This window comes from Pogonomyrmex barbatus, unplaced genomic scaffold (genome assembly GCF_055798465.1).
Source record: "Pogonomyrmex barbatus isolate J1 unplaced genomic scaffold, ASM5579846v1 scaffold8, whole genome shotgun sequence".
NCBI lineage: Eukaryota > Metazoa > Arthropoda > Insecta > Hymenoptera > Formicidae > Pogonomyrmex > Pogonomyrmex barbatus.
The window spans coordinates 2,176,544-2,201,015 of record NW_028297182.1 but is presented as its reverse complement, the minus strand read 5'-3'; the positions used below and the strand labels follow the sequence as shown (position 1 = coordinate 2,201,015).

At 40.4% G+C, this 24,472-nt stretch overlaps 2 protein-coding genes across 13 annotated transcripts in view; one reads left to right on the top strand and one right to left on the bottom strand.

The window, feature by feature from the left end:
• LOC105425976 (KH domain-containing, RNA-binding, signal transduction-associated protein 2) overlaps positions 1–23,444 on the top strand; it is a 45,194-nt gene extending 21,750 nt beyond the window's left edge. Inside the window, exon 9 of the transcript XR_016141182.1 lies at positions 20,415–23,444. The gene's annotated coding sequence lies outside the window, so the exon portion shown is untranslated. The remainder of the gene's footprint in view (positions 1–20,414) is intronic.
• Positions 1–24,472, bottom strand: part of TfAP-2 (transcription factor AP-2) — a 215,358-nt gene that overhangs the window by 14,693 nt on the left and 176,193 nt on the right. For all 12 annotated transcript variants that reach the window (XM_089084290.1, XM_089084292.1, XM_089084288.1 and 9 more), the window contains 3 exons: positions 23,283–23,334; positions 8,070–8,268; positions 1,733–1,851 (listed from right to left, as the gene is read on the bottom strand). In XM_089084290.1, coding sequence (XP_088940416.1) covers positions 1,733–1,851; positions 8,070–8,268; positions 23,283–23,334 — 370 coding nt within the window. The remainder of the gene's footprint in view (positions 1–1,732; positions 1,852–8,069; positions 8,269–23,282; positions 23,335–24,472) is intronic.

Below are 24,472 nucleotides of genomic sequence, written 5' to 3'. Positions count from 1 at the left end.
CATGCGTCGAATAATAAATTGAAAACATAATTTCTAGTTAAGGTAATTTCTGAAAGTAAATTGAAAACATAATTTCTAGCTAAAATTCAAAATAAAATTCGATGCGTTAATATAATAGCTCTTATTGAGTTTTCTTCATTCAAAATGTTTTACAAAAATACAAAAGAGTGCATATAAACAATCCTTAAATGAATTGAAAATAACTGATATAAATAAACTTATTCGAGAAACATATAAATATATTAATCCAATCATACAAGATATTCAGATTAAAAGTTAATCGTATATGAAAGAAATTTATTATTAAGAAAATTTTTTTTAAAATGTGAATCATCGACAAAATCTTATTTTTTTATAACTTAAAAAGAAATTTATATCGCATTCATCATTATCAGACTATTAAAATTTAAATAATGTGTTTCCGTCAAATTTTGGTTATATAAAAATAATTGTAAATTTACCGTAGGAGACGAATACTTTCTACATTCTTTCTGTGTCAATTTAGCGAGCCAATTGACAATTTATGAATTATGTTACATAAATGTTTATTTCGCAACAATATCGCCGGCTTATCGTTATGTGGATATTAATGCATGGCGGGATGTAAAAGTTACGTGTAAATATTGCGGCCGCGTTACGGAACCGGTATACAGGAAGCTACCCGTTTAGTTGTGCGTTTTTGCCTTTCGTACCGGATATGATCAATGTTGCTAATGAGAAAAACGATTACCGGCAAAGAAAAAGGATGCTTCCACCATCACCATATAGAAAAGCGGTTTTACATTCGCGTTATTTCGCAGAGATGATTTCATCGGCACGCTTTATGGGACGAGCGTACGCCGTACCTGCTCCAAGATGTAATAGAGTTTACGAGGATGTTGTATAGTTCACAAGCAACCTTAATACTACTTTGCCTGACAGATGTAATGTCCGTTAACTTACAACGTATAGGTAATAGGAAGTAATCTCTATTGATCGCTATTTTAAACATATACAATCTGCTTTAAAAATGTGTGTTTTCTGCAGCTTGACTTTTCCTTGGTCAAACTCACAGTGGACGTCGTTTTCCTTACTTTTTCTATTGAACTATTCTTTAATTTTCAAATTGTAATGTACTGTTAAATTAAAGTCAAAAGTTGATTAATTAAATGAAAATTCAGATATGTCTTTTTCAAGGATAACAATTCCAATTCTAATTTTTAATAAAAAGGATTTTTGTTATAAGCAAACCTCAGCGAAAATAATTGTTTGTATATAAAATTTATATGTAAAAAAATGTTAAATATATGTAAAATAATGAAAACTTGAAAATCAGGAATAGAAATGAATATGTATAGAAGTGATTATATAGCAATATAACACGCTTATTCATCGTTTGCTTAATAAAACGATAAATCATAGCAATATATTAATATTTAATTATTACGAGACTATATGTATGACTCAGATTGATTTCTAACGTTAGATGACCTTTTAATAAATAAAATAGTCTTTAATTACTTTGTGATTAAGTTTTCCGAAATGTTGCAATCTGTGAAATCGTAATAGACTTAATTATAAAACCTAATTATAAAATTTAAAAGACAAGCATTAGCATTTTGAAGTCTTGGAGTTATTAAAAAATCACTAAGCATTTTATAATAAAATTTTGATTGATACAGATCTACATGTCATTTCTCTTTTTAACCATCAAGATGAAACGAATTCGAGAGAAATAAATGAGAGCACTCACCTTCCACTAAGGATGTTAAGAGCGTGACGTTGGCGGCCTTCCTTCTACCGGCTGGCAGATTCAAACCAATTTTTTCCAGTTTTTCCCTAAGCAGACGCCCGCCATTTTTGGATTTCGCCCTGCAAAATGCGAAATATATTTTTGCACAATCTGTGTGTAATTTATTTTTTTTTTTTTATTTCTTAACAATAGCATTAAGACACCGTGTGTATGTGTCGTTTTCTAATTGATAAAACATTAATTTATATAAATGCAAATATTAGCGAAGAGATGTTATTAAAAAAATTTAATATTTCAATTCTCTACAGTTATCTACTCCGACTTACGTCAGCGTGATCAATTAATTTATTTTTACGGGATTTATTGGATTATCGTCGTATATTTATCGATCAATTATTTCTCTTCCGTCCACAAAATGCTCGTTCAGACATTCGCGAACGCCCACGTTTGGCCCGTTCCGGCGCGTGAGAATTTTAAAACGTAATTCCTCCATTAATCATTTTCGCTGTGATCTCTAAAAGGATCGAAATCGAGGTGCGAAAGAGAGAGATAGCAGCAACGAGAGGGAAGTATGACTGGATTAGCATAATCCGCGGACTACGTGTGTCATTGGCGATTGGGCAAGCCCGACGCACGCGTTCGAGGATGCGCTCGTACTGTTCATGCACGTGCGTTTTGTGAAATAGGATCGAGTCTGAAAGAGAGAGGCATTATTATGGTCTTCGCACAGAGTCGGCTATTCAAGCCAAAGCGTTGAATGAGTACAATTTTTACCGGTACTTCTATGATCTCCTCCAATCGTGTATCTGAGTTAATTCTGAGTTCGTTGAGGAACGGCAACGCGATCGTGTGAGGCGATCCGTAAAGATTTACGTTTGACGATTAATTAAAGTTAAGATTTCTTCGCAGTAATCGTGATTTCGGTTAATCAAATGCGTCGTTTATTTATTCCTCGCCTCAAAGGCCGTTTGATGATAAAGTGACATTAAGATTAACCAAATTAAACATCAGTATTTAATCTTGTGCTCACAAACAGGAATCATTAACGAACTTCTATGTTAAACAACTTTAGAAATAGCTTCATTAGCTAAATAAATGGCTCTTTATCTAAGAAGAAGTGTGTCTTTTTTCAACGTTGTGTGTGGTAGCGATTTAAATTCTCGAATCGAATAACCTTTTTTTTTTTTTTTTTTTTTTTTTTTTTTTTTTTTTTTTTTATATGAATCTGACGAAGAATGAGTAATTTTTGATGGTTAAATACTACATGTTTGTAAATTAAAAGTCTCAATTCTTCGCTTCGCGTTGAATTATATATATCGGATATATGTGTCTCGTAAGTATTTCTTCGGATGAAGTCAACCTCATAAAAAAATTGTGTTTTAATCCTTTCACCGTGGACTTGCACAGCAACCTCGTCGTGTCGTTAATCCGAAAGTAAGAAGCCACGAAGTAAAATTTTTTTTCGTGGAACACCAAACGGGAACGGGCGATAGTAGCAGCGACTTCTTTCTTAACACACCCTTCCATCCATCATTCCGGCCTGTTATAACGGTAACGCGTATCGCCTACCTTTGTTCGGTTCGGCTGTTTCGATCCGCCCGGTAATCTTTCGCCTCGCATGGCAATTAATACGTTTTACCGCTATGGGTTTTTAATATCGGGCTCCTTCGCATTCACGTTCCGGCGGCGTTACTCTTGTTTTATTTTCCCTTAATCACATCCTTTATGTCGGTGACATTATATTCATTTTTAGACGGAGCCGAAGAGAGGGCCGTTAATTATCCCTATATCGATCACTCTTTTGATTGAAGGGCATGTCTTCGTGTAATTTAAATATACAAAAATTTATTTTTTAAATATATTGTATAATGTATACGGAATATATAAATATTCGTTACATTACATTCCCTTATTAGCTTCCTAAATGGGAGTAAAATCTTGTCTAAATTTTTTTTAATAATTACTTTCAGCAATCAATCTAGATTGTATTATAAATACTTCGTGTACATTTTTCCTACCAATTTATACTATCACGATCAAAATAAAAAAAAAAATCTAAACTCAGATACTGACAAAATTATTAAACTTTCAATATTTTGTTTAGTTGCAACTAATATACGAGTCACATAATAAATCGTGGTCGTTGATACGCGTACAGAAAAAAAATTGGTTTTAAACTATACGGCGATAATTGTAATCGACTGATCGAATGGTGATTTGTAGGGTGCAGGATTCTGTATGTCCGAAAAAAATTCCATCAACGACAAGTCGATTCTGGCACGAGACGTGCGCGTGCGACCGGATCGAATTCTCGATACTTAACGATCACCGTCACCGTCGTTTCTCGTCACCTACGTGACGAGAACGGCGCTGCGATTCATTATCGAGTCTTGTCCCGAGAAGAATTCTCGTCCCACTCAGACGCAGACTCGCTCTCCTCTTTACACAAGGGCTTCCGCGAGATTCGCAACCCTCGGCGCCGATTCCACCGATAGGAAGATTCCGAATAGCGCGCCGGGATTCCTCGTTCCCCTGATTGCTCGAGACGTCCTCGAATACCCGGCATCGTTAATCGTCTACGAACGCCACGCGAGCACGTTAGCAAATCGAGGGATCACTTCATGATCAAGGCTCAATTCAAATATCCTCGAAGGTCGAAGGTCGTTTCGCGAGATTAGCAACGATAAAGTATATAACGCACACGAGCGAAATGTTTACAAATAATTTACGGAAATTTTCCTCGTTTCCACAATGCTAATTTTATAATATATATATCACATATTTTAATTCAATATGTGGATTTTGTCGATTCTACACTGTTTACTTCAATATTATTAATATTCTGTCTACATTATTAATTTCCTTTTTTTACTTAACGCAGTCAATTTAAATATTATATGTTTCTTGAAAATTTCCAAGTAAGAGGCAATACAAATTTAGAAATTATGTTTTTAAATCTCTTCCTCTTTAATGAAAAATTATATTAAAATTATATCTAAAATTTTATTATAAAATTTACCTTATAATTTATTCCCAAGATATCTGAATATCTTGAGGATTTAAAAAATGGTGAACTTTTTATTGACGTCTTACTTAATCAAGGAAGCAATATCGTCATCAGAATGTTGCTCGCGCAAACAAATTAGACCGACAAATTGATTGCTCGATCGATATTATATTTCTATGAAAATCAGATTTAATGAGAATCACGCCGGAAGAATACGCGATAGATTCTTTGTCATCGTCATTTTTTTCTTATAAAAGTGAAACTTAATTATAGTATAACATAACTGAGTAACTAGCAGTATTAGCATAACTGTAGCTTACATAATAATCAGTATACGCATTTTATCTAATTTAAATATATCGCGATACAGAAAAATAAAGAAATAAATTCTAGATCGACAAAACTTCTGTCAGTTTATTTTATTCTTGAGTTTAATCGACAACTTTATATGCGATATATGCGCTTTTTCTTTATTATGTATTTCTTCTAAGCAACTAGTCGCCAAGTCTGACATTTATGGAACAGATGAGAGTTTTGCTAAAAAAGAATATAAATTTCATACGAGATAAAAACCTAATAGGCCATTCCACGTTGACATTCGAGAAATTGCGCATTTCAGAACATTTTAAATATAAAAAAAATTAGAATGCATCCTTGAAACATCTATACTTTTTAACTAATAATGACTCACAAAAAATATTCAAGTGATGGCACATAATACCATTTAAATACGTTATTATTTCATCGAGTTATTCCGACAAGTTTTTTTTTTTTGCTTGCCATTTATCTTGTAACTCATATTTATCTACTTCTGTTTTATGTTTATCCATCTTGCCTCTTCACAAAGGAGCCAATCGGCTCGCTTCGGCGAATCTTGCAATCGCGAACATTTCCTAGTAGATGTTACGCCAATCGGCATAATGGGATGCCGACACTTGTTCGTAGTTGTAATTCATGGAGAGCAAGTTGGTGCCTATACGTACAACCAAACGAAAATAAATAGAGCGCGCTGAGAAAGCGCGCGCGCGCATTGCGAAACGGCGCTCAGAGCGATCGAAAATCGGTCGGTGCGAGAACAAAACGGAAGGCGCGAAATATATCTCCGACAAAAGCGCCTCGTACACACATACATACATACACGCGTAGGTAGATTCGCGAGCAATAACGGCGCGATCGATCTTTTCGCGGCGAGATGATCTCTCGCGGCGTATTATGAGCGCGACGAGGTCCCGGACCCTCGTGGACGCGAGTCGCCGCGAACGAGGTGGGAGAGACAAAAGGAGAGTACGGAGGAGAGAAAGAGAGAGAGAGAGAGAGAGAGAGGGGTGAGGGGGCAGGGGGGAATCTACGGCTGTACGAGTGCCTCGGCCCGGCGCGCGTGTAATTATCGGCCAGATCGCTATGCGAACGGATGAATTATAACGTCGCGGCCGGTGCGAGATGCCGCGCGCTCGCCCCGAGGCGCGCTCGCTCTCGCACTGGCCGAGGATTTGACACTCGCAGCCGTGCGGATTATTAATGTCTCATTTGCATCGGCGGGATGGATCGGCCCGGTTTTATTTAGCGATACGCGATTATTATGCGCGAGGGATTCGCCACGCTCCGAATCGCCGATACGCGAAGAAGACGCGCACGACAATTGTCGAACGACAATTTTTTTTCTTTCACCGCGCGCGGAAATGACGCGTTCTCTTCTCGAGGGATGTATCCCGCGACGAATAGAATTAGTCCGGGCTCGACGAAACCGCCGTCGGCTCATGAGCTTCCTTTTTTTTTTGTCCTGCGATCTCGTGTAAACTTCTTATGTAGGGTTATAGTAGGAAAATGTTACCGTTCGCTATTGTTTTGTTCAAATATCTTTCACGTCAGATTAAGGCACTGTGTAACAAAGCGAATTTATCGAATCTCTCGCGAGTTTGCTTGTGATATATTGCGAATTTTTCCAGAGGATCGCAAAATAGTGGAGCGAGAGAAGGGAGGGGGGGGGGGAGGGGAGGCAGGGGAGAAGCAGGCGCGCGTGAATTCGCGATGTTTCAACGGTAATTTTCATAATGCCTGTTGCGAGAGAAGAAGAAGGACTGGGCGTATGAAAAAGTCGTATGTACAGAGTGCGTGGAAGTGTATCTGACCGCTTGTGCACGGCGATTTATCCACGCCTTTGATGATAAAGCATTGCGCAATGAGCAGTGCTCCAGCGGGATAAAACGGCGAATCAGATAAAGGAGGGGTGCCTCTCCCATGAGGAGCGGTCTATAAATCAGGTGGCTGTCTGTGCTTGGTTGGGCACAAGAGGGCCGGATGAGCTTGGACGCGCGCGGGTTTATTAATTAGTCCCGCGGATAAAGCCGCGTGTAACAACGTGCACGTCGTGAGCGTTTTACGTGCGCGCGCGCGCGCGCGCGCACGCATTGTCCCGATCGCGCGCCCCGTCAGTTATATTACGATTACCCCGATACGCGCGGCCGGAAATGTCGTGCGGTTAATGCAACCGTGCCGTGTGTTTTCGTATTTCATTTCTTACGACCGCGACGCGCGGTGCCGTGACAGGCCGCGATATATCCGGGATCGCGGATTGTCGCGTCTTCAATGCGCGCCTCCGTAGAAAGGAGCCGATATGCCGCGCTCGTTATTATCCCGTTTTTCGCCCCGACGGGCGGAATATTCATGAGAGATCACGAGATCGAGTCCCATTTTCATTCCGCGTGCGCGACATAGTGCGGCCTAGAGAGGATACACAAACGTGAGCGAATCGCAGCGAGAGATCCGTGTCGATATATGTAAATTGGACGTCTTGCAAATATTTCTCTCATGTTCGCTAATTCTTTGATCTGACTTCAATCTGGCTCGGAATTTTCTTTAATTAGTCAAATAGCGCTCCTTCTATGATTTCGTGATGTTTACGTATCGACTTCGTATCGAACAATGGCGCTCCGTACGAGGGCAGTCTTTGATATTTCTGCCGCGCGTATTCTCACGGAAATGACATTTAATTCTTCGAGTGTAATGGCAAATTACCCTAACGGTTTGTTTATGGGCTGCCGAGAGCCCGAGGGTCCAAAGTGTGCGTGATTAAAAACGGATGAATGAACCGCTCGTTTTCTGTCTTTCTCTCTGTGCTCGGAGAACTCTGCCCGCGAGGAAAAGGGGGGAGGGGGAGGGAGAGAGAGAGAGAGAGAGAGAGAGAGAGAGAGAGACGAGAGAATTATTGCATCTGCGAATCTCTTCTGGATTTATCGCGAGACGACGCGACGGGGAACAATCAATATAACTGTATTTATTTGTGCGCGTGAGATTCATTTGCCTGAAATTGCCGTTAAATTAATTTCTTACCTTCGTAACACGCCACCGAGAAGACTCGCGTTCAAACATTCCGGTGGCGATAATCGTCTTTGTACCTCCGCTACCGTAACTTTGTACTTGCTGGTGCTGCTTAGTAACGATAATCGTCCTGGGACCGAACAGAATACGTCCGACGGTTGCGCGTTTCCGGTCAACATAGCCTTCTCGCTCCTGTCCGAAGGTTTCATATCTGCAAAATTAGAATATATTCCTTAGAATTGTCTCCAGACTCTGTCAAAGAGTCTGTCAAGGACTCTGTCAAAAGTATCAGGAACCATTGAATATATACTCGGGGTGTCTCAAAAGTGGTGGTCAACCGCTCGAGAGGTGATTAGAGACTCAAAAACAAAAAAAGTTGATATGAACATAGATCGGGAAATACGTTTTTTTCGATTTTTCGCCATTTTTATGTTGAAATTTCAAATTGCTTTGCTTTCGAACTCTTTTGTCAAAATTGAAAGAAAAAAATGGCCTTTATGAGTTTTGTAACATAATTAAAGTTAAATAAAACTTTATAGGCTGCTTTTATTTGACTTTAATTATGTTATAAAACTCATAAAGATTATCTCTTTTTTTAATTTTGATAAAAAAAAAATTCGAAAGCAATTTCAAATTTCGTAACCTAAAAATGACAATAACTCGAAAACAACGCATTTTCGGACCTATGTTCGTATCAACTTTTTTTTTCTTTTGATTTTTGGATCCCCATTCATCTTCCGAGTGATTGATCTCGACTTACGAAACACCCTGTATATATAGGAGTATTGCAAATATGGATATGTTTACGGAAAATAAAAATAGAATAGAAAATAAGGAATTATTAATGAACAAGAGAAACTCATTAATAAACAGTGATAAAATTGCAGATAACATATATAAAATATTTAAATTAAACATATATTAAATATTTAATTGATTGGCTCATAATGAAGATAAAATGTCGACAAGCTACTTTTCGTATACTCTATTAATTATCTACCTAATAGATAGTTAATATATACTAACTGAGTATATTGCAAATATATATATAATTCGCAATGTTGCAAAGTATCTCGGTAAATGAATGAACATCTTGGTATCATTCGTAAGTACGCATCGGTAGATTTTCAACTTACACATCTGATACGACCGTTACTTCCCGTTACATCGTTGAGTAATCGTTGTTAAGTAATCGTGTAATGAAGTGACTTAATAAATTTAATGAGGAAAAATTTCCAGACGTTATCAAGCCAGTCCAACTTTTCCGCCTAACGAGTATCTAAACTGTGAATGTTATTAATAACGAAGTTTGTTAGTGCGAGAAGTAAATTCTTACGAGGCGATATGCCGATCGATGTCGCGTATATTTCGCAAGATTTCCCGCGTTATCCCGAACTCCGCAGTTTTCATTTTCGTCGACAGAACGATAATAATCAATTTCGTTCAGCGAACAAAGGAATGCAATAATCCAATTAAGACTGCCGTAAAGTCCATTCTCATAGGTCAAAGTGAGAGATTCGCGACTCGGTGAAGCAAGGAATATCGGAACCAAAGATCCGAAATTATGTGCAGCCTTCTCTCTCTCTCTCTCTCTCTCTCTCTCTCTCTCTCTCTCTCTCTCTCTCTCTCTCTCTCTCTGCATGTATATGTGTATGTATATATATTTGCGTGCGTAACCGTGATCAGGGCAATATCTTCGGCGAATATTTTAAATTCGCTCGTACCATTCCTGTTTTAGCTCCTATGCAACGGATAGCCCCGCATTATTGCATCGTTGCCCTGGAATGCTTAATATCGTGCCTTGGGGCCCGGACAAAGCGCGTTATTACACGGCAAAGAGATGGTCAACTTATATCTCGGCGGAGCTCTTCATCTTCGCCGACGCACGAGGGATGTATCTTGCAATCGAAATTTTACGTTTCTTGCAATCGAAATATTACGTTAGTCACGAGAGAATCACGAGAGATATTTCGCAAGAAATTTAACCCCCCCTTTGTCTTTCGCTAATCAAGAAAAGAACGCCACTCTCCGTGAATCCTGAGAAAGAACAGCCGTTTTAAAGGAAACTCCCCGTTGAACGCCGTACGAGGAATGCAGCGCGATATATAACTTAAATGACATAAATAAAACAAAAAGTAAAGTCCCGCCTGCGAGCGGAGAAATTCACCGTGGAATATTTATTGTCTTAATATCAACTAACTAACTAAGCTGTGTTTCGCTTGATACATCGCCGGGGCCTCGACTAAATGCACCGTCATTCCGTTAATGTCAGCGTGTTATGACAGATACACGAGGACGGCTCTATAAATCTAACCGATAGATATCTCACGGCATTTTTGCGTGACGTACCGTTCCCGCTCTCCGCGTCGCTCCCGACCCGCGGTCGCGCTCGTCGTCGTTCGTCTCGTTACTCGTCGAATCGTAAATGGCGATTGCCACCACTGAGGTATCACACGGATCGCCCGAGAATACAGACGTCGTTTCGTATTCGAGCACGGAAGACGCCGTCGCCGTGGCGAAACGTCGTCGCGGGCGAGCAAAGGGGAGAAAATAAACAAGTTGTCGGCATTATCTATGACTGCCAGTATCGATCCCCAGTCGATGTCTCGATCCGGCGGGTCAAATGGATAATCAATTTCTGTGCGCGCACCAAATGGATCGGCTTGTCGTGCCGCTTTATAAATTATAATGTTCGAGAGGAAGAGCGAGAGCGAGCGAGCGAACGAGAGAGAGAGAGAGAGAGAGAGAGAGAGAGAGAGAGAGGGGGGGGGAGGGGGGCAACGGGCGCGTAACGGTCCTGGCAGCGTTAGTCGGACAATTCGGTAACGTCGAAATGATGTCGGAGAAAAGAAGGGAAGGTACGAAGAGAGGAAGGAACGACGGGTGGAAGGCGATCTCCGCGTGACTCGCGCGTCAAGCGCGCGCGGTCCCTCCTCGTTCTTCTCCGGGCCCGATATTAACGGATACGTTAAGTACGGGTTTTATACGGGTTACGTTAAGACGGGTATCGTACCTCTTTTTTTTTTTTTTTTTTTTATCTCAACGTATACTTTGGTACTTAGGGATATCGACGGGACGTTAATGCTCTCTTCCCTTTCCCTCCCCCTCCCACCCCGCCCTCCCTTCGCAACGGTGATGTCTCTTTCTCTTCTGATCTTTCTCGTCTGATTGCCCGATTATTTTTGCCGGAAATACAATGCCGTCAGCATTGTTACTCGCGGGGAATGTTAATGTTTATTCAAAATTCGAGCGTATTATTCAATTTTATTATTACGGTATGTTATTCTTGCATCTTGAGCAGTTCAGCTGATCGCGAATGCAATTTTGCTCTTTGCTCAATGAAAATGTCTTGTGGGACAGTTTTTTTTTTTTGTATTTTTTTTCTCACGCGTACGTACACATATATACATGAAATTATTATTTCACATACATATTATTATTATTATTATTATTATTATTATTATTATTATTATTATTATTATTATTTACTACTCACTTTTAATTATGTATTGAAATATCTCATCAATAATTATTTTTTCAATATAAAGAAGGATCGAAGGGATGATAAATTCGCATAAATGCGGGGCAACAAATCCGGTCGGTCGCGTCTAATTGAAATCTCGCGGATCTATCGCGAAATTAACGCAGTTTCCGAAGGAAGACAGTCGCGCGATTCAGTTCGTCAAGTACCAACGGCGGCACGTACGTGTCGTTAGAGAACATCATTTAGAGACGCCTAATTGCTGCGAGCATTTCTAACCGTCCGATGTTGCTATCTCGTACACTTATCTCGAGTTTCCAGTAACGGTTTACGAGCGTATTATTAATTTATTTAATGAGGATAGCTCAGGCATCGCCGCTTATTTTATTCCCCGTGAGGTCGGCGTCTATAGTGCAAAGCGTATAATTATCGTTGAGCTGCCGTAACCTTTCGCCGTACGAATTGCGAAAGCGTCTCACTCATCGGACGGACAACCACCGCGCTATCGGGTCTCTCCATCGCCGGTTAATTACTCGCTCCCATGTCGAATAATTCGATAACCGATGGCGCGGAGGAGCGAGCGGACTCGCAAAGATTTTATTACGAGGCTCGCCCGCGATAAATCTCACACAATTGATCTCACACTTGTCGCACACTCGGCTTATCTCGAATACATATTCTTACGTAATGTGTAACGGCGGTTTAATGCGAACGAAACGTACCCTCTCCTCCTCCGTCCCGAGAGTAGATCCCGCGAACGTTGGAAAGCAGCATCCTCTCGGCGGAGGATTAATTTTGAATTGCGATTCAACGGCGGGCTGCATCCGCGAGCGCGCGAGTTATCGAGATAACAATCGCGAAACGCATGTCGCTCCGCTTCTCCTTCCCTTCGTTCGCAAGCGACACGTTTGATACGCGCTCGTGGGATTTTTCTCGTCGGAATTGCTTGTCGCCATATCTCAGACTCTTAGATAGCGGCTCTCAGGAGGAGGATAACGCTGGATAATTTGTCAACGCGCTAAGCGCGATGCATCGCGCGAAACGCGAACGTCGCGCGGTTTGTATCTCGATTAATAATTGCAGATCGGCGATATTACTCGTGCGCACAACGCCAGGATCCATAATAATGCTCCCGAGTGCTTTGCCATCTGCGTAAAACGCAGCTTGTATATGTCGTTCGCCGGTCGTTTATGCCGGTCTGGATTCTCTCGATTACACGGCGGCCTGAATCACGGCGCGACCGTGACACAGGAAGCACTTTACGTTCTTACGTCTTTGCGTTCTTGCGCGTCTGTTTCCGAGAAATATTTGCGAAGAAACCCGCGAGTGGACTCGGTTACTCACAATACTTTCCTCCTGCCTCGGAGACCGCGCGCGAGACGCGCGTCGAGCAAGCGGAATGCAAGCGGAACGAGAATTTTTCCTTGCGTCGCATTTCCATATTTATTTTAAAAATAATTACCGGACTTTTTTATTCGGAGAAATATTAAGAAAGTTACGGATGGATATATCGCAAAGATAAAACCGCCGCTTTAAACCCATAATTGTATTTATGGGTAGTTGGTAAATGTCCCTTATGTCGCTTGAAACGGCAGAGATGATTGACGAGACGACTTTTCTTTTAAAATTCTAATTTTTCTATCTCGAGTAATATTGAAAAGGTTGGACGTAAAATGTGCTTCGTACGTGAAAGATTTAATCCTATCTGAATGATATGTGTAGTAGTTTTGAAGTAAACCTGCGTGTACGGATTCCGAATAATAATTTAGTAAAATTATTAGATAAGAAAGTAAGTTAGCTTTAATAGATAAATAGATAAACATTTGCATTCTAAGAAAACATTGCGCTTGTAATTAGTTTTAGAGTTTAGTAGTTTTGTGTATGTTATGAAATTACTCAAATAACGTAGTGCGTGATCCACCTTGTAATTTTCGCAGGTCAAATTATCGTTCTATCACTCTCGATAAACGATCGAAGATTGCTATGTCTCATTGTGTGTGCCATCATTAAATTCGCCAGTCGACGCTGGAATACAACACTTGTTTTTCCCAACTATTACTTTCAATTATTACGTATTACAGAATAATTCACTATTTACGTATTCATTCCCCTCGCCTCAGGATGCTACACACGTGTCTACTTAAACGGGAGTTTCCGTGCCAGAATTATAAATATTAAGTAATTTTCAAATAATCAGATATGATCTGGTACGTCTCACATATCATTAAAAACAGGTTTTATATATATATATATATATATATATATATATATACATTAAGCTAATTAAACAATATTGTTAGAAAAAAATTCCAATCGCTCAGTAACGGATGATATTACACATTTATAACATATGATTCTTAAGCACGCTTAGTATGGTTGTCAGTCATCCTTATTAGACGATAATTGAGACTATTATAAGTTCTAACAGCGTCACACGAAAATTCTAATATAACGTGTATCTTATCGCGACGGATGAGAATGACAATTTCAAACGAGCGAGTAAACGGCGCGAGCGAGATAAAGAGAGAAAAGAGGTAAAGAGAGATTTATTTGTAGTTCCAATTCGCGAATGTAATGAGGCGTAACACGCCTGGGCGATGTAACGTGTGCGGGACCACGGTGAGCGAATCAAATTTGCATAATCGTTTTCTATTTAATCCTAATTAGGAGTCGCCTCGCAAATACGCGATAGGGTATTGAGAAACGCGGCGCGACCGCAGGTGTACGCTCATCGACGAGCGAACTCGTAAAACCATCATCCGCGAGTGTTGTTGAGCCGTGGGCGGCTTAATTAAATTCCACTTCGAAGTCAATAGCACGGAAAAGTGATAAATCGATGCGCAGCCGCGCGATGATCGGCTGCTCATCTCGTCGCCGTTGGCTGCCGAGCAGCAACAGCCCGACAGGTAGGTTCGCCGTAAAAGGCAGAGCGCGCTGTCGCGCGCTAGGCACTAACGTTGGAAACAACATATTGCAACTTTACAACCGTCTCTAAGTGCGCCAACATTGTCGAGAGTCAAAGGTGATGACAATAAGCGGTCCCTTAGCCGTCAAGCCGAGCGCCTCTCTTCTCTTTCTCTCCCCTTCTTTTTCTCTCGGCGGCAGAGACTCGCGCCGGCCGTTTCTATTTTATAGCCAACGAGAGTAGGGGGAATCTTGTTAAATAAGATAAATACGATCCGCAAGGTGAAATCGGTGCGGAAAGGTTTCGTCGTCCGACAGGACGATAAATGTGCGTCCATTTGTATGATTTAGTTCACGGGGGGAGGGGGGGGGGATTTGTTGGCTAATAGACGCGTTGTTCGTTTGGAAATGCGGCTGAATGGAAACGTCGAGATGATATCGTTGCGTCAGTACACCGCGTAATACACCGGGTGGCTTTACTCTAAAAGTCCGATTAGAAAACTTAAAAATCTATTTGAAACATTCATCCTGGACTTTCACGGGTGAGATACATTTCACGGCCGATCGAAAAGTTGAAAAAAAAAGGAAAAAAAAAAAATGACGATCGAGATCTGCAAATTATTCGCTAAAATCGACAATCACGATAATAAATAAGAGAACCGTCTGTGAAAGGGAGGAAAAAACAGGGGGGAGGGGGAGGAAACATCGAAGATAAATGTAATGCGTCGGCGATCCTGACAAAAGATGCGATATTCGCGAGATTAGATTTGTTGGCCGCTCGCGAGCGAGACTCGGTTCGATCAAAGAGAGAGATCTCAGTCGGCGGTTAAGTAACGCAAACTTACAGTCCGCACAACGGCGTTGCACAACGCGCCGGCCGGTTTCTGATCGCGGCCAGGTATTCCCCTGTCATAGAGCCGCGGTTCATAGAATGTCTAACGAGATAGATCATGAGCAACAATGGCCCGAGACGATCCGAAGGCGGAGATTCGCTCGCTCGCTAAGAGTACCCGCTCTGTTCTCCGCTCGCGTCCACCATTCAGCCGACCGCCGTCGATTGCCTTCTCCCTTATCTCATTCCCATTGGGATTTTTCTTTCGCGTTACGAGGAGTCACAACAACCGCGCGACTCCGCGATATAGCCAACGAGAAAATTAATCGTCCGCGCGGGGAATATATATACGCGGAAACGTAGCGACGCAAATCTGAGGGGTAAAAGTGACGGCTGACAACGTGCCGCATTTATTATAAATCACTTTTTTCCTTCTCTCTCTCTCTCTCTCTCTCTCTCTCTCTCTCTCTCTTTCTCTGTTTATTCTCCGCTTCGTGAAATTCGTCACTTTCGAGTGAGTGACATTGACAAGGTAACTTCTTCTTGATATCGGATCGCGTCATGATCTAGATGTTTATGTCCAGTCATCTAACCGAGCGAGTATTGCGCTCGCCTCTGAACGATTTCGCCGCGTTTCTACTCCGATAGACGAACCGTTATTTTCAGCGCCTGAAGAAGAGAGCGCGGTCCGGCAACGAACGCGTATGGATACGCGGCGCGACTCGCGCGGCGTCGTTCCACAGGCGTATCCTCGACGCGGCTAATAAGCGATTACAGGTCGGGCCGGTGTAATTTTCATTCCAACGGCAGCGATCGAGAGGAGGTTACGGCGGCGCGAGGGCCGAAACACGTTGGGGCCGCCGTCAACGAAGCAACCGCGACGACGGCGGAACGCGACAGTTCCACGGGTGGACGTGCACGCGTTCCCTCGGGATTTTCTCGGAAAACCAGCGGTCGTGAGAAACTTACTAGACACGTAGACACGCGATAAATGCTGATTGCATATCCGGTCGAGAGATAAGTCAGGGAAATAATGTCTTCGGATACGTCACGTCAAAATTAATAAAATCTGAGCACAATACCGTCATTAAAGTCGCATCCAGAGCCCATTAAGACATCGCGCAGATATTGCATGGCTACCGTTGTCGAGCGTGCCGTAAAAATAGACAATGACGAATCTATTTTTCCACAGTTGCGTTATTAACGAATACGATGTCGAGAATACACATATATAATTTTTATCGCGTCTTGAAACAACTTCATAGAAAAATCCTTGTTGTGTTTTCTCATTTGCAGCTTTAAAAAGAAGCCCGATAAAAGAATCGTTTTTCTAATATTTTTACTTTAAATCTTTGTTTGTCAAAAGAAGTGATAAAATACAGTTGAATATTTTGAATGAAATATCCGAAAGGCGCATGGGTAGTTGATTCAATTGTTTGAGGATGAAGCTGAAGATTGGACATTTACTAACGTAGTATTTTAACTGAATTCGATTAAAAGAGATAACGAGATAATAGTGTAATGATACGGTGAGATAAAACAGGTGTGCTCCAATTTAATCGGTAGCTGAATCGATGAATGGGCGGAAGCAACGTGCGGTCATATGAGCCTTTCATTATAAAATCGTGGATTAAAAAAATAAACGGGAGAGAAACAAGAAACGAGAACATCTCTTTTGATCCTTAGTTACTTTCTCTGTTCTCTTTCTCTTAGGTTCGTTCCGCTGGTATGTTTCTCCAGACAGAGCGAGACATACATCTCTCGAGATCCTCTCGTGGTCCATTGATCATTCATCGTCTAACTCTAATTTTTCGGACAATAGTAGTTTCTATTATTACAAAAGGATCATCGACGAACAATGTACAAGAGACGAGTACACGAGAGCTTTAAAAGCGATAATAATGTTTGCGGCGTTATTCGATCGATTTGGAGAATCAAGAATTACTATGATAAATTCTTCTTTTCACTGCCCTTAAAAATAAATTTGACATTATATTATTAGTAGCGTGTCATTACGTCGACGAAAGAAAGGAAATCTTACGATGGCATATTAAAAAAATTCGTGTGGATAATAACACGGATTCAAGGTTTTCGATGAGAAGCTGTACAACCGACATATAATTTCTGATTATAGTCGGCTCATTATATCGAGAGCTATTTAAATCGAATTAATAACATTATCTAATAACATAACGACCGCTTATATAATGTCGTACAAATGTACAAATGTTACTTTTAACCGTTGGAGAAATAACGACATTATTAATACATTATGAACGTTAACAGCGATATTATTGACTGATTGATAATAAATTATGTTAGAATATTAATGACGAGAAAGCTACCTGCTTCACGTACTCTTTCCAAATTAAAAGGAATACGACAAATGCGAAAAGTATGTCAATTAGGAAACGGACTGACGAAATATCTCTAGAATCAATGTACACGCTCGATGATTGAGCAATGACGTAGCTTGAAATGTTCATTTAGATGTACAGATAGCAAATTGATATATGTTCATGACTTGCAGATAATACGTATTAAAATTGGCGCATGTCACGCGCAACGCCAGGATTCATTAATATTATATAAAAACGATCATTTCTTCCTTCCCTCTTTCCTGCCTCATTAATTGCAATTCCCCGTTCCTACAGCAATTGCTCAAGATGCATTTCGTATTCATGCATTATACAGTGAATCCTCTCTTTAACATCCGTATGAATAGCGATTGAGCCGAACGTAAAGATCTATCCAATTAAAAACCAACCATCTTAATTAAAAATTCCAGCGTATCAAGAAGAATACCGGATCGCGCGTGTCAAAGCAATCAAGAACATTCCTCGCGTTATTATCTAACCTGCGAGAGCACGTATAAAGAAATAAATGATCGAAAGAATCTTAATTACGACATTAAAAGTCAAGCGAAATTGTGCCATGTGTTATTATTTATGTCTCATATTCTAATATTCTGAAAAGAAAATATATACCGTTCCACCAAAATTATCGCATCGTGGCTGTAATCGTTACTTTCGGTCAAATTCGCAGCTTTAATTTTGAAGCCGTTAGGTAAAGCGAGAGAAAACAAAGAGAGATGAATATCCGTCGGATTGAATATCCGTGCGGGGTCGAAAAGGGGAGAAAGAGGAGAGCGAACGTGCGCCGTCGCGACGAAACGCAAAAGAGCCGGAGGAGACAAATAAGCGCGCCGTCGTTAATTCATCCACCTCGTAAAATTCGAGAAAAGAAACTCTCGCCGGTGTCGACCTGGTCGACTCCGCTATTATCCACAGCCGCGGGCTGTTTAGAGAAATCATTTCGTGAGCGAGCGAAGTGCAGTGCCGTCCCGCCGCGTCCCATGACGATTTTAACGAGAGGCACACTCTCGCGCACCTACGTATGATTTATGACGTGATTATATAATGTCGATTATTACGCCGATGTATCGATCACACAATCAATTGATATAGCCGCGGCGCTCACTCGAGGTACCGACGAGCGATGCGCAATTATTGCATCCGCGTGGATTTTGCAAACAGGTGCTGCGCCCGTCGAGCCTGCAGATCCCAGGTCTCATCGATGACCTCGTCATCGAGACTGGACCGAGGCTCTTGCGTAATTTTCATGAAAAAAAAAAAAAAAAAAGTTCTCCTTGGGTCAACAAATAACGTCTGACTTCCGTTCTATTTTGTACCTTTCGTACGAAAACGAAAAATACATCTAAGGCCGATCCAGGCCTTATGAATCGTGACTTGAAAAATATTTCATATCTTGGTAAAGACAACAACAATCGTCCTGCGTAATGTTTATAAATCTCATGTGTGACGTTACGAGTGCATTTATCGCGCTGCGTCCAGCAGTTTTGAACGAAATTACATTTTACTTGGACTCACGATCTCTACGTCGACCCGTACGTCGATGATGCGTGTCATTTATTTTTTTCGTACGACAAAACGACGACTCCGAAGGGCCTGTATCCCGAACAAAGCTCGAAGGCAGCACGCGCGTCATCGTGAAACAATTATCGCCGCCATACGTGACTGACGTTGTACGAAATATCTCCATCTGCGAATAGCCTTGAGCGCGTAACCGGGGCGCTTAACACGTGCGTCCTGGATACGCACAATAATTTCCTGGGCAATCAACGCGCCGGAAACTTAACCAATCGACGCGTATCCAACGACTTCGCTTACTTCTCGACCTTGATTGGTTAGCTGGTGTGACTGGGGTGTGACTTTTCGGCCGTGAAGGGGCTCTGCGCCGAGAGGGTTCTTCCGCCAGGCGGGGATCCACCTGGGCCCCCCGGGCAACTACGAGCAACGTGGCGATCGTTAATTTCATTAGGGGTTGATTTTAGGAGTTTAGCTGCCTTTATACAAAGATGGTGGGCCGCCCTCCATATCGGGGGGGGGGGGGGAGAGAAACCGTTCGGAACGGTCCCGCCTGCTGAACAATATAAGAAAGGCACTCTTCGACACTCGAGATCATCTGGAATCGATCGATGTATTTTTTCCACCCCTCGGTCCTGCACGATGTGATCTAGATTTGAATTAAGCTCAATTTTCACAAGTGTATGTTTAGAAGAAGACTCATTTCCGGCAAATGCATGTAAGGATTGTTATCGTAATCTGTCAATTTGCCGGATCGTATCGGAATCAGTGGGAATAAAGAACGCGATGATTACTTTCATTCGTTGACTCGTCGTGAGAAGCGACGAAGCGGAGATATTGAATAGTGCGAATAGAAAAGAATCATTAAAGTCGCACGATTCTGCCAGTGGTTGGCATCCTTCTTTGAATGATTAATTACATTTGATTCTTCTCACGATTATACCGTGGATAATAAATTAATCCGTGCAAATAGAAATACATGTTGCTTTTCAAACAAATACGTAATAAACAAATTTTGTTTTCATATTCATATGTCGCAATTAATTTGAGACAAAAACGCACGAATATCTTTTTCAAAATAGTTTAGATTATTAATTAATCTTGACTTTACATTATCTTAAAATTATATTATATTGCGGTCGACAGCGAAATTTTTTTTCTGAATGATGGATGTCGGTTTTGAATTATTTCAAGTCTGTTTAAAATACATAAATAGATGTACATATTTACATATTTAAAACGACTGTTCGCAGATGGATAACTTGTTGGCGACCAATTTATTCCAACTGTTGTATAATTATGATCAAAATTTCATAGATCATCGTCGCTAGTAAAAGAAATCTGCTCGATACTTTAAAGCAGAGCTAAACTGGAGCTCCTCGAGTGACAGAATCAAGGTAAGCCACGATAATTGTATAACCGGCTTCTGAGACGCGAAACACATTCAGTTATATTCCGACACACACACACACACACACACACACACACACACACACACACACACACACACACACACACACACACATATATATAATATATATATATATATATATATATATATATATATATATATATATATATTATATATATGTTGCCATTACTGTCACCCATTTGGAACTATAGGATCAAAAAACACATGCGAAATTTATGTCTCATCATCTACGAAAGCTACCATAGATAATTCATTTTTAGATAAATTCAAATCAACGAGAAAATCGAGAATCCCTCGATTGAACAAAATCAACGAAAAAGAAAATAAAATGCAAATTGTTTCAAATTGTAATATGCTTTTTTCGTTGTAAATCGCAAAACAAAAATATCACTAAAAAACATATCTTTGACACATATTAATTCACAGATTTTTAAATAATATCACGTATTTCACATTGCATCTCACACGGTATTTCATACCGGTTTCGGAAAGAAATGAGAAAGATTCGCGCGGGGAAAGAGGAAAAGAAGAGAAACGTACGAGAGATGCGGCAACAGAAGACGAGAGAGAAAGAGAGAAATGAAGCGGCTGCAAGAGCGAGAAGAGAGGAAACGGAATAGAAAAAGACCGGCTCAAATAAGCTGTCGCAGGACGAGTAACGAGGCATATAATAACCCTCGGTGACATTCGAACAAACAGCCATCTGTAGGTAATACCCCTGTGGTGAGGAACGCCCCGAAAACTACACCCCGCCAAGAAATTACAATGACAATGAGCGAAATCCGATCCGCCCGCGGGCACGCACTGCAATTTTTTTTTTTTTCTTCTTTTTTCTTCCTTCACACCTCCTCTCGTGGCGCGTACACGCATGATTCCATGCGTCCCGGTAGGATCTCAACCTATTGTGCGACATAAGGATCCGAGGAGGCGAAAAGAATTAACGTCGTCGAAACGAGGGGTAGTAGCTAGTAATACGTTTGTGGGCCGTACACACGTATATATACGGATTCTAAAAGTCGTTGTTTCCTGCAATCACCAAACGACGCTAAATCGCTATATGTAACCGGATTTCCATTTGCGTTCTACCGACATCAACGTAACGTAAGATCCGAATCTTTTCATATCGGACTCAACGAGGAATATCACCGATTAACGATACTTACTTTGTCTTTCTTTTTTTTCTTTCTCGCGAGAAATGATTTCACGACCGTGACCTCCCTCCAAAATGAAATTTGTTTAAAAAATTGGGGCGTCAATGTAAAATCACTCATCGAATCACCTTTCTCTCAGTTTGGTTTCTAATGCGCGCACGCGCGGAGAGAAAGCGCGCGCGGTACTTTTGACATTCTCTAAAGCGAAAATTGCTGCTACCATATTGGGCAGCGGTTTCGTAATTAATTCATAGATCGAAAGTTACATATTTCATCCATAGGTGTAACCATCACGACGAATGGGAGTCCTATCCGCCGGTGCGTCGATCGGACACGACAAGTATCAGGCTGAGCGTGATACTTTCGCAAGATGCTGGCCGCGATTCGATCTCGTATTGACACGAGTCAACTAAAGGCGTATTCCGCTCGCGAAATTGACCATGATGCAAGGTTTCCTCTTGTAATCTGTTTCTGACCACGAGACATCCCCCTCTACGATCTATTCGAAGTTACGCAATCGCGAAATTATCCGCACCTCGGCCACGCGGGGTTTTATTCGCGTGGTTATTATAAAAATACTTGAATTTTCAGGTGTTTACTCGGGAAAAGGATTTAGATCAGAAAATTTATATTAAATGCCACCAGGCATTTGAAAAGACTTTTTTCCTCGAATATAAATGTATAGAAACGAGCGAGAAATCTATTTTATCGTGAAATATTGGACAATATTTCGCAATGTAACGTTAGATAAAAATTAGTTCGATATTCGCAAAGTTCGATATTCAGAATATCTCGAAGATTAATCTTTACAGATATGATGCAGATAATCTTATTATACGGAAGCCTTCCAGGAAAGCGAGAGGCTAAACTCGATCGTGCACGCGAGCTAATAGATAAAATTTATCGCGTTGCAATTCAATGCGGCGCTCTTCGATAATTTTGCGAGTTCCTCCTCGCGATCTCTTTCGCGGTTTCGACCAACGAGAAAAACGTTTTTGCTCGCTCCGGGCCGTCGTTTTAACGCGCGCAAAGAAAACGATAGAGTCTTGAGCTTATTTTCGCAAAAATCTGGTTAGAAATCTGATCTGCCTCGCCCTTGACACGACGGCGTGGCAAAGAGAGAGATAAATTCTAATTAAGGGCGACAAGTTTCGCTGGTGCGGTTACTTTATATTTCCGGTCGCGTAGTGGCCGTTTTATGCCGGGATTATGCCGGCGCCCTGCTATTTCGAGACGGCGCGCATTTTATGCAACGCGTAAATTTACCCCCGCGGAATGAATTTCGAATCGAGACGATTCCAGCGAGACGCGGGACGCGTTGTTTGTGTTACGCACGACAAAATTCACAGGTCGAAAAATTCAAAGAATATCTCTGCGGGAAGATTTTTTGTTATTCTGTATAAAACAGCATCGGTCTTCTAAAATCTCGACGGGTATTTCTCGCTGACGGGTATTTCTCGCTCGTTGAAATACTTTTCTATTTCTGTTAAAATTATTGTACGTAAATAAGATGGATATATATTTCTGCAGTTACTTACTTTTTAATAATGGCAGGTCGTTCATGAACCCTCCGTCATCCACATTTGTGTTCTAAAACATAAAAAAATGATTCGAACAATGTTGAAATGTGATAGAAATATTGTTAACCTCTCATTTTTTATTTAAAGATACTAATAAATTTTTAGATAATCTTTTCACAATAGGAACGATTTTATTTCATACGTGAGATTGTTTTCATATTAAATTTACTAAATTTAAATTGTTTAATATTAATATTTATATAATCATGTCGTATAATTTTATAAAAAGAAATCAGCCTATAAAATTGAGAAGGTAAACTTGTATTTGTAGCTATATATTATAATTCAATTTTTCAGAATTCTTCGACATATTTGATATTAAATAGATAGTGTCGCATAAATTTGATTGTAAATATCTGCAATTTAAAGGAAAAGTATGCAGATTTTAATTCTGTATTTTAAGTATGAAGTTTAATTCTGTATTTTTTCGCCAGATTGTTTAAAAAAATCTGTGACAAAATCTAAAAATAGATACAAAAATGTTTAACACTATTATGCCGAGAAATACACTATTATACAGATATACTACTTCTCATGAATATTTTTACGTATAATATAATAAATCGGCTACTACGTGCTTGTGCAAAGAAAAATACTTTCGACCACAGCAAAGTACGGTATGTTTCGTAGCATTCCACCCCACATTGTAACAAGCGTCTGACATTCTATTTAATGGATGCTGAAAACTTTTGATGCCAACATAACTGCTTTTGTACGTTCTGCGAAAAAAGCGCAAACTAATCTAAAAAGGATTGACGAACATTTATCCTGCGGAATTAACCGCGAAGGATAATTTAAAAATATAAAAAACACTTAGCTTCAATTTCGTATCTCGACAACTAGATCTAAATGCTATTGTAAGAACATGAATATCGCTTTAAATTAATTAAAAAGAAAAAGAGTATTATTTTGTTAATTTACATTCCAATTATTATATCATTTTATTTTCCCTCTTCCTCTCTCAACAATTTATACTTTCAAAACTAATGAGGCATTTAAACGTCATGTCTATGGCGTCGCGGTCGAAAAACCATTCCCGTACACGAAAATGTACACGATTCCGATTTCTCCAATAGTCATAACGCTTCCGTTTGCGGAAACATCCCGCGGATTATCTTCTCGGCGGAGACGCGTCGAGGGATGATAAT